General features: G+C 34.4%; 1 protein-coding gene across 1 annotated transcript; it reads left to right on the forward strand.

Annotated features, from left to right (window-relative positions):
- The first annotated feature begins 1,890 nt into the window (after positions 1-1,890).
- Positions 1,891-9,932, forward strand: LOC130470130 (uncharacterized). Its single transcript, XM_056839734.1, has 5 exons — positions 1,891-1,902; positions 1,964-2,197; positions 3,275-3,448; positions 4,073-4,135; positions 9,768-9,932. The coding sequence occupies exons 1-5, from the start codon at positions 1,891-1,893 to the stop codon at positions 9,930-9,932; spliced, it is 648 nt and encodes a 215-aa protein (XP_056695712.1).
- The last annotated feature ends 1,517 nt before the right edge of the window (positions 9,933-11,449 follow it).

An 11,449-nucleotide genomic window follows, 5' to 3' on the forward strand; every position in this document is an offset into this window, starting at 1 on the left:
AGAGGCAGGATATCCTTACTAGCTCAGCATAAATAATTGAAGGGACATGCGTTAACTATTAAACTAATCTGAGTTGATTTTAGCAATATGCAACATATAATACTAATTCGATCGTGATTATCTGATTTAAATAGCATTAAGGGACCTAGCATGATAATCCGATTTCCCAAAAATATTATATTTGTTAGGCGTGATAGAACAATCAGATTAGGTTAGTTTAACAGTTCATAAAAAGGGCGAGGAAAGCAGTTAAATCATCGAAAAGCACTAGTAGAAAAAACCCTTGTTGCAGCCCCCTTGTTGCAGCGTACATGTATTAATACGCTTCAACAAGCAATAGGTCAATGCGGGTCAAACCCTTTAAAGGGTTATTGCAGCGTACAAATTAATTGCCCCTGCAAAAGAGCTTTTTGCAGCGTATATATTAAAAGCCCCCTGCAATAGCTAGATACTGTTGCAGCGTACATGTTATTGTACCCTGCAACAAATCCGTGTAACAAAATTTGTTTGCTGGAATAATATTATTGTTGAATAATTAATTCATTTAACTAAAATATCTATCTCAAAATTTTAGAGTTCCCCGCGCTCAACTCCAAGCTTCTTCCCTCAGTTTTCAATTCCTTGTGTCGCCGACGAACTCAGAGCTTGCTCGGTCTTGCGTCGCCGTCGAACTCATCTTGCTCGGATCCGCCGTCACTCTCCTCGCCGGTGAGTGTCTTTTCTCGCCTCCTCCCCCCGTCGCGTCCTGTACCTTCTCCGCGCTGAACCACGACTGACATAGTCGCTGAAAACTCAGCTAGCTCGGCCGGTGGTTCTAAGAAAGAACGGTCTGTTCTCCGGTGCTTGCTCGGCCGTCACTCCTCGCCACAACGAGTAATTATCTTCCTGTCCCCTTTTGATTTTCGTTTTTAGAATTAGGATTTGTACAATTCTGTTTTTGTTTTTTTGTTTTTTTGGCTAGTTCTTCAATTCGTTCTTTGCACTTAATTTGTGAAGATCGTACTGCCTGCAGGAATCTATCATCGTGCTTGTTTAGATTTAACAACTGCATTAAGGTATTGATTTATCTAATTATCTTCATGAAGTTTCTCTTTTTCCTCTTTTGAAAGTCTGAGGCCTGCTCATAGGAATTCATAATTTCTGTATCTTTGGTAATTGAAAAGTTCAATTTTTGGCATTATTTAGGAATTATAGATAAATTACAAGTTGGTATGTAATTTGAATGCAATTTGAAGTAAATTTGAAGCTTTGATTCTGGAACTCTTCTTTTCTAATCACCTTTTTGGTTTTTCTTTTGTTTGTATTATCTGATAATTTAATTGTAAAGTCAATGAAAATGCTTGCTGGAATATCTATAACCCTTTTGGATTAAATTGATTGACTTAATGGCAATACGCTGACACTTAACTGACGTTTTATAATTTTGATACCAATTGAACATGCAGGAGTTTGAGCAGTTTCTTATTTTGTGATTTTTTGAAAGTGCAGGCTTCTATTTTGCTGTTGACACCAGCATTTGCAAGGCTTATTTTGCGACTTAATCTTCAGCCTCCTGAATTTGTTACTGGTAATTATTATTTTGAGTTGGTCTTATGAAGTATTACATTTACATTTACTCTCTTTCGCCTAGTTACAATCAGATCTTTCTGTTCTTTTAGATTTTGAGTTAGCCCTCCCTAGTCAAATTCTATTCTGCTATGGTTCCAGCTAGCCTCTTGCTTGTAGCCTTGTAGGGGATAAGAAAAGGTAGAGTTCCCCAAAAACCATTCGCAAAATAATCGATTTCTTTGCCTGGAAGTCTACGATTACTCATTGGCACCAACTTTGCGTCTGCTGGTTCGGGTTACGCCGAGAGAACAACCAGCTTATATGTAAAGTTTCAATCTTTCCATGCAAAACCTTGTTAACTCATAAAACTTAACTTGAATGTTAAAGACTAACTTTGTTGGGTTTGCAACTACAGAGGGCGGTATCTCTTACGCAACAGTTGGGGTACTACAAGGAGTACCAGAGTAAGGTGACAAAATTGGTGGGGATTGAGAAAGCAAAAGGGATGTTCTCAGCTGGAATTCATCTTCTCGGTGCTGGAAATAGTGATTATCTTCAGAATTACAACATCAATACTTATATCTACAGACAGTATACACCTGATCAGTTTGCTGATCTTCTTATGACCTCCTTCTCTAACTTTGTCCAGGTCTCTCTCTCTCTCTCCTAAATCTCCTCATTTCACAATTTAAATGCGTACTGAAATTAGATAAGGAATTTTAAATCCACTTCTCTAACTTTGTCCAGGCCATATCCATCTGTTTTTTCTAACTCTGAAGCACTGTTACTGTTAGTTATCATTATTTAATAGCTGCTGATAATACTCTGCTCTCCTACAACAACTGCACCTCCCTCAACTTCATTATCTTCTTCATCATCAATAACCAAACTCTGTCTTCTTGAATTGCCCCTGCTCCTTCCAAACATCACAACATCATCTTCTTCAACCCCATCCAGATTATCACTCATTTCGAATTCTAAGCAAAGATACAAACAAAATGAATTGTTAATAAACTGAAAAGCTGAATCCATACTACAGTTTTTCTTAGGTTGTATTGGTAATAAGTAAAGAAACTTTGAGCTTAGCACAAAGTATATACTAGGAAGTATAATTGAAGTGTTTGACTGATGATTGAAGTGTTAGAGTGTCAATTGTTCCAAATTAAAACGTTACTTATTTGCAGATGCAACTGAATTTGAAGTAATTACCAATTGGTTGATTTTGATGGAAATGGTTGATAGTTCTTGGAAAATTGGATTACTTTACAATAATTGTGTTTGGACAATGATAGCTTTCAGTTACGGATATGAATTTGCGGAAGCCACTTCCAAAGAAATGTGTAGATGTGATTGATACTTTCTTGGAAATGAGGGAATGTAATTCTGTTCTAAAATTATTGAAACTTTACTTTTTGAGGAAAATCAAGTACTTTTACTCTGTAGTTTGAGTTTTGATCCTTCTGTTAGAAGCAGCTTCTCTGTCTGTGTCCCTAAACAAATACATTTTAATATAAACTTTACTTTTTGAGGAAAAACAAAGTCTGATTTGTGATAGTATTATACTATTAGTATTCAATTTGGTTCATTTTTTACTCTATTGATATAGCTTTTGTGATTTGATGCCTATCACATAAGATATTGCCCTGCCTTTTCTTGTACCTACTCTGTGAGTTCTTCTGTATATCTGTGAAGGAGAGATTTATATTTGCTCGTTGTCATTGTGCAGTTCTTTAAGCGCTCGGTGGATCAGTATGAGAGTGACTTGCAGTTTGTGGTCCAATCTCTTTTACTTTCTATGGATGTAAACGAGCTTCAGCTTGTTAAATCTGGTCTATTCTATGGAAATTGTATTCGTTATGCTTTGGTGAAGCTTCTCAGATCGTCGGGCTACAATGCTGCAGTATGTGCTTCAAAATGGCAAGGTTGTAACAAGGTGCCTGGAGGTATAATCGCTTCCTGAAAATCTCATTCAATAACATTTTTTTGCATATTCTAAATTCTCGGGTTTATCCAATTCTCATACTTCCTCAAAACAAAAATAACTTAATCAGATATAAATTATGGCCCGTTGATGAGTTTTTTAGTTAAATGATCTAAAGGAAAAAGAAGTCCGCCTATGAGCTTAACTCAATTAATAAGCGAGTTGAACTTGAACATATTGATTCTTAAATGAATCAAGTTTAAAAAACTGTTTGAGCTCGTCTGGAAACTCAAGTTTGATTCGACTATGTTAAACAAGGTTGAACATGGGCAAAGTGATACACAAATCAGACCATTTACAAATGCACACACCTTCTACCAAGGAACAAAGTTTTTTTTTTTTAAGATTCTTTAAAGTTGAGAGCTGTATAGGCCAAGTATACATATTCTTCTTAAAGTGCGCGTTAGAGTTTTGTTCGGGGGCTGGGGTGGTGGGAGCATGATGATTTCTAAGGATGAATAATTATACGAACATGGTATTACAAGCAGTTGTTGGTCCATTGCCTCTTGAGCAATTTCTAATTGGGAGTTCAATTGTTTACAGGTGCATCCAGAGAAGTACCTGGATAGTCTTCAAAGCAGCTCGACTGTTGCTCAAATTGTGGAGGTATATCAGAAATCGTAGAAACTAGTCACACTATTTGGATTATATTTAGGAGTTAGAACCTTATGAATTTTGACTTTTACTCAAAAGCCAAAACCTCTAACGATTTTTTTGAATGTGTCAAACAGAGTTCTAAATATATTCTAATTGATTTTTTATTTCATGACCATTAGGTTGCTTGATATGTATTTGGATCCACAGAACGGTCAGGAACCAATGCTCAATGCTGCAGTTCGCCTTCTTCATAATCACTAAGAGTCACTCGATCCTCTGCAAGTTCTAGAGGTATTTGACCAGGACCGCGGTAATCGTTTTGTTACTACATGCAACAACATCCATTTTTCATGTTCATTTTTCTTTGTTGCAATTCTGTATAACATTTTGATTTCAACTAGCTAATGCAATTTCATGATATGCTAATTGAAACAGATTAGAGCACGGGGTTTATAATCTGTCGCGACTAAGAGAATCAGCAGCCACCGGATTCAAGTCTTTTCACATCCCTGTTCATTGGATGCTTGACACCGGATTCGTCAGTCAGGTGAAATTATTTTCCTACAACCATTTTCTGTTGCACATCATTTTCTTGCACCCTCTCTTCTGATTTACATGTTTAGTATGTTAAGTTTTAAGTTTCCAAGACTTATTACAATCTACTTATGCACATTTAAGGCTTGTTTGGTCGTTATAGGTCATATTTAGGCTAAAATGTCATTTTCGTTCCCAACTTTGAACTAAAGAACCTAAAGAGTCATTTTAAACCTTTTACATGATTAATGTGCTTAGTTTTAACTTTCTAAGACTTATTCCAATCTATTTATGCACATTTAAGGCTTGTTTGGTCATTATAGGACATATTTAGGCTAAAATGACATTTTCGTTCCCAACTATGAACTAAAGAATATAAAGACTCATTTTAAACCTTTTACATGATTAATATGCTTAGTTTTAACTTTATAATACTTATTCCAATCTATTTATGCACATTTAAGACTCATTGGGTCGTTATAGGTCATATTTAGACATTTTCGCTCCCAACTTTGAACTAAATAACCTAAGGACTCATTTTAAACTTATTATATGATTAATATGCTTATTTTTAATTTTCTAAGACTTATTTTAATCTACTTATGTACATTTAAGGCTTGTTTGGTCGTTGTAGGTCATATTTAGGCTAAAATGAGGCATTTTCGCTCCCAACTTTGAACTATAGAACCTAATACTCATTTTAAACTTATTACATGTTTAATATGCATAACCTAAGGCTAGATGAGGTAATTAATTAATTTTCCTTACTCTTGCTTCGTATTTTAGACTATTAGGACATTGCCATTAGTTGCTTGAATGTTAAAATGTGATTTTTTTTTTGTTTTTGTAAAGGTCTATACTCCGAGGAATACGTCTTATGCTAGTGAGGAAATTGATGTGGTTCGTGAGCAATGGGTTGCAAGTATTTATTATTGGCCTAGGGGCGCTTGATCGAGTTAGTTTAGATATTATAGAACAATCTTTTATGTTAAAATGTATGCATACGTTGAAATTGGAACATACATATATCTAAATGTATATGGTACGTGCACTTTTGTTTTGGGATATCTTCAAAATACTATTTATTATTTTTATATTTGTTATACAGGTTGCGATATTCTATTATTGTTGTGACAGGTTTCTGTATTTGGGCAATCTAGGTATCCCTAAAACTAAAATTTTACACCCTTGTTGCAGCGTACATATGTATGTACGCTGCAACAAGGGTGTAAAATTTGGCAAAAAACCAGACCTATTGCAACGTACAAATAGATGTTCGCTGCAACAGGTTGGGTTTTTTGCAGCGTACACCTATTTGTACGCTGCAACAAGTCAAGATTTTAGCCAAAATTTAGACACTTGTTGCAGCGTACAGGCATATGTACGCTGCAAAAAACCACTTTTCGCAGCGAACATTGTACGCTGCAACAAGTTCAGACTTGTTGCAGGCCCCCCAGTTGCAGCATACGATGTATGCTGCAACAGGGGTCTAAGCAATAAGGGTTTTTTCTACTAGTGAAGGGACACATTACGACGCACCCTTGAGAGGTGCGTCACGGTTCTCAGAAAACTAACCACTTTGACTTTGCTATTTCTCCTTTTTATTTAACGAATCTCAATTATGGGACAGGATACGTTCTGTTCGATTTATGGATCGATTGCGACAGAACGCGTGAACAATTTCGCAGCGTGAGGCTTAGGCTAAGGGTTGGATTCAATACTCAGAATATAATTGTGTGTTGTTGTGTTTTCTTTCACATCGAAATTAGGGGCCTATTTATAGGGAAGAGTTCGTGGAAAGATAGAATTGCAGAGTTCTAATCCACAAAGAATTAGGAAAAAACACGTACCCAGGTATTTTCAGCGCCCAGGCCTGGGCGCCGAAGATTTCGGCGCCCAGAGCCAGGCGTTGAAAATAGGGTCTGGGCTGTTTTCTTTAGTCAGATTCGGATTCCTGAAATCCGTAGAGGTTGAGATTAATTCGAGTCTTTTAGCGCGTATCAATTTTATGACGGAATGCGTCTGGACCCGTTACGAACTCTAGGCTCGTTAGGATTTTAATTAATACGTAACTCTTATTTCTGAATCATATTAGGAATAGGATTCTCGCATTTTCTATCTCATTTAGGATTTATGTAGGAATGCAACACCTAATTCTGACAGGTTTCTATCTTTTATGATTTGCCACTTTTAGAAGCTACCTTTTACGACAGTTACCATTTTTAGCAGGTTTCCATAAATAGCAGGTTTCGGGTGAAATGAAATGGGGAATCGAGATTCGTTTATTTTATAGGAGATGCGTTGTCAGGTGGAGATTTACGCTTTCATCATCGAACCTTTCCCTTGCGGGAACGGGGACAAAAGTAGGTGTCTACAATGCACAATATACATTTAGGGAGTATCATAACGATATGCCCAATATACATTTAGGGAGTATCATAACGATTAATTATCTCCAGATAATCTGTGCGCAACTCAGATGATTTCTTCTTACCTATATAAAAAATAAATAAAATAAAAAAAGAAAAGAAATTAAAGAATACTAAGAATAGTTTAAATAAAAGGACTATTGACACTAAGAAATCAATACCCTGCTAATCATTACACAAGAAACAAAAATTTAGAAGCATAATTCCTCATCGAGGAAGGCAAGAGGCCATTGACCTAGTTCTCTGAATATATAAATCATCCAGAGATTTAACCTACAAATATATACTTTGTACTAATTTGTAGCTGCCAAAATACAAGGAATCTATTGAAATGGTCAGGTTTATCACTTTTATCAATTCATCTGCTAGTTTAGTGATATTATCCTTGTCTAATACCAACTCTGGATACTTTTCAAGCTACCAAAATTTAAATGCCAAGCAAGATACTTCCGAATTAAATTGTACCATATGAAATTCAATATCTAAAAGAATCTATATTCATTTCATACAGACGTCGCAGGTTCCCAAATCCCAACAACAATCGTTAGCCTACTAATTTGTTCATCTTCATTTAACTCAGTGGAGAGGAGATGTTATGCAACAAAGTTGTTTTTCCAGACCTCAAGTAACCCCCGGCCCCATTCCTCCTAGAAAAAAGACCCCCTGGTAAGGCTTCAACGCTTGTAGAATTGCAGCCCACCATAAGAAACCAAGAGTCATTTGGTGTACCACGTTTGCACAGGTAGCAATACCAATTTCTTTAAACCACTCTCTCAACATATATATGTTACTTAGACCCTTTCCCTAAGTAGACATGCATGTGTTATACCCGAGTCAAACATGGGTGTGATCTTTGAAAAACTAGCAGATAACCGGGAAAGACATCATATACCAATCCAACACTTTTAGTAAGCCGATTAGCATAGCTCTCAGCCATCCCCAAAAAGTCACACATCAAGGTTTCAACCAAATATAATACAACTTCTATATAAGACGATAAAATAATGCGAATAGGTATATATAACCGTATTAGGTCCGGAGCATGAAAACACCCAGTAATTAAGGCACCTTGAGAGACAAATAAAATGTCTAGTTATAGTTTTGTGACAAATTTTCATCCTTATGCAACTAATTTTCAAGAGCTTTATTTATTTTGCAATCCTAATTGCAAATTTTAACCTCAAAATTTGACAACGTTTGGACAACCTACTCACAACAGTGTCAAGAGATGGAAAATAAACAAAATAGGTCACATAGCTAAAATTCCACAAGCCACACCTAGTACACATTATTTGAAACAATATTATCTTTGACCCCAAGAGAATAGCATATGAGTTGCAGTTGTTTGATATTCCAAAGTTCACAAATCGTCAACTCAAAAAGCCTATGCAAACTAGGAATTCATATTTCTTTGTTTATATAGGTGCCAAAAAATAAAATAAAATAAATCAAACTAAAACTCCTCTCTTTTGGACCTGGGCAGCTTTGATATCCACCTTAATCCCCCACCTCCAATTTGAAAATTAGCTCAAGATATTTTCACAACACAAACATCAATCAAACTTCAAGGAAACTCAGACAACGATAAAATCTCATAATTTTTTTCTATCATGAACGCTTAATTAAACAAAAAAAATTAGATATATATGATTAGAGAAATCCCAAATTAATCTCAAACCAACTAAACATACAAGTTATGAAAACTAATTTGAAAAATCCGAAGAAAGACAGGCGAACGAGGAAGATAAAGTAGGTCAATTGGACATAGCTGATTAGATCTAATCCTAATAAGGATTTCTTCACGGTTAAATATGCAAAATTTTATCCATTGTTTAAGAGGAGGACTTGGTAAAAATTGTCCGATAAAATTAAAATTTAGAATAGTCGTAGACAAACAGTCCCTTTCTAATATATTTTTTAGTTTTTTTATTTGGTAGAGACCTTACTCTCTTTTTTCAGTTAAGCTTTTCTTGTTTTTAGTTATGAACTAGGATACTTTAGTTACTATTTTAGAGTGTAGTTGGTGCTGCTGCGGTGGAGCAGAGCTCACTCCGGGAGGCTGAACCCCATGGTTTTGTTGCTGTGTCCGATATCCTTGCAAAGCCATCTCATAATAATCAAGCAATTAGTTGCAAGTTATATATTTCTATTTTGTTCAAAAATGATGTTGTAAAGCATGAGCTTTAGGTGAATGAGCTGCTAACGTTACCAGTTGATTTATTTAGTTAGGCAAACAAAAAACCCATAGCCAAATTCCCCTTCTGCATTGCTTTTTCAATGTGGGTGCTTTAGAGTTTTCAACATTGATCTTATATACTACTCAAGAATAGCTAGTTTGGAACAGAATTGGTACCATTTTCTCATAACTAAAAACAAAAAAAGCTTAACTAAATCTCTCATGGAATGAATCATCTTTCCTTTATCATCAGTATTGGACAGTTGGGCCTATCCTCACTAATTATTCTTGTGCTCTTTTATCTTAATTTCCCAGAAACCTACTCCGTAGTATATAGTTGTGTGGACATATTTTTAATGCATATGATCTAGTTAAGAAGCTGTGTGCAACTTTTGTTGCTTAGAAGTTCTTTAATGATATTGGACAACTTTGACATTATAAACTGATCATTATTTTTTGGATTATGGTTTAGAAATAAATATACTTTTAATATTTGTTGCAGATCGATGAAGTCCCTAAGCTGACATTTGGTTGCACTGACTTCATTGAGTCATTGAGTCAGCTGAACAGATTATGGATCATTTTGTGTTTCATTGGGAGGCAATATGTTGCTGTTTTGAAAGAATCATTTCGTGTTACATACTTCAAGCTTCAAGTCTTACACTAGCACACTAGAACTTGTCTCATTTGAAATTCAGATGTCTGTATATATTAGATTATCTAGTCTCTGTACACTATACAACAATCAGTACCTCCTGAAGTCCTCAGTCAGTCAGTTGTATGGCGTAGATTTTCAACTTATGTGCAATTAATCTATTACTGTAATCAAAGTTACTCTGCAGTTTTTTTTAATTAGCTTGATTGCTTAACTAATTAGTTCGATTGCTTAACTAATTAATTAAAGTGCTTAACTAATTTGTTTCATTGCTTAACTAATTGGTTCAAATGCTTAACTAATTAGTTCGATTGATTAACTAATTAATTCCAGTGCTTAACTAATTGGTTTCATTGCTTAACTAATTGGTTCAAATGCTTAACTAATTAGTTCGATTGATTAACTAATTAATTCCAGTGCTTAACTAATTGGTTTCATTGCTTAACTAATTGGTTCAAATGCTTAACTAATTAGTTCGATTGATTAACTAATTAATTCCAGTGCTTAACTAATTGGTTTCATTGCTTAACTAATTGGTTCAAATGCTTAACTAATTAGTTCGATTGATTAACTAATTAATTCAAGTGCTTGACTATTTCGTTTCATTACTTAACTAATTAATTCAAGTGCTTAACCAATTGGTTTCATTGCTTAACAAATTGGTTCAAATGCTTAACTAATTGGTTCAAATGCTTAACTAATTAGTTCGATTGCTTAACTAATTGGTTTTGTTGCTTAACTAATTAGTTTGATTGCTTAACTAATTGGTTCAAATGCTTAACTAATTAATTCCAATGCTTAACTAATTGGTTTCATTGCTTAACTAATTGGTTCAAATGTTTAACTAACTAGTTCGATTGATTAACTAATTAATTCCAGTGCTCAACTAATTGGTTTCATTGCTTAATTAATTTGTTCAAATGCTTAACTAATTAATTCGATTGCTTAACTAATTGGTTCAAATGTTAAACTAATTGAATTTCAACGCTTCACTAATTAGTTACAGTGCTTAACTAATTGATTTCATTGCTTAACTAATTGGTTCCAAAACTTAACTAATTGAATTTTGGGATTAACTAATTGAATTTTAGGCTTAACTAATTGAATATTAGGCTTAACTAATTAGTTCCATTGCTTTAACTAATTTGTTTCATTACTTTAACTAATTAGTTCGATTGCTTAACTAATTAATTCAAGTGCTTAACTAATTGGTTTCATTGCTTAACTAATTGGTTCAAATGCTTAACTAATTAGTTCGATTGATTAACTAATTAATTCAAGTGCTTAACTAATTGGTTCAAATGCTTAACTAATTAGTTCGATTGATTAACTAATTAATTCCAGTGCTTAACTAATTGGTTTCATTGCTTAACTAATTGGTTCAAATGCTTAACTAATTAGTTCGATTGCTTAATTGATTGAATCTCAACCTTAACTAATTGAATTTCAAACTTAACTAATTGGTTCAATTGTTTAACTAGTTGGTTTTATTGCTTAACAAATTAGTTCCAGTGAATAACTAATTGAAT

The sequence above is a fragment of the Spinacia oleracea genome, chromosome 3 (assembly GCF_020520425.1).
Source record: "Spinacia oleracea cultivar Varoflay chromosome 3, BTI_SOV_V1, whole genome shotgun sequence".
Classification (NCBI taxonomy): domain Eukaryota; kingdom Viridiplantae; phylum Streptophyta; class Magnoliopsida; order Caryophyllales; family Amaranthaceae; genus Spinacia; species Spinacia oleracea.

Bases quoted from the DNA above. Each gene is read 5' to 3' on its own strand.
- LOC130470130 (XM_056839734.1), top strand. The intron at 3,449-4,072 runs GTATGTGCTTCA...AATTGTTTACAG, and splicing joins CGTCGGGCTACAATGCTGCA to GTGCATCCAGAGAAGTACCT. The intron at 4,136-9,767 runs GTATATCAGAAA...TATTTGTTGCAG, and splicing joins CTGTTGCTCAAATTGTGGAG to ATCGATGAAGTCCCTAAGCT.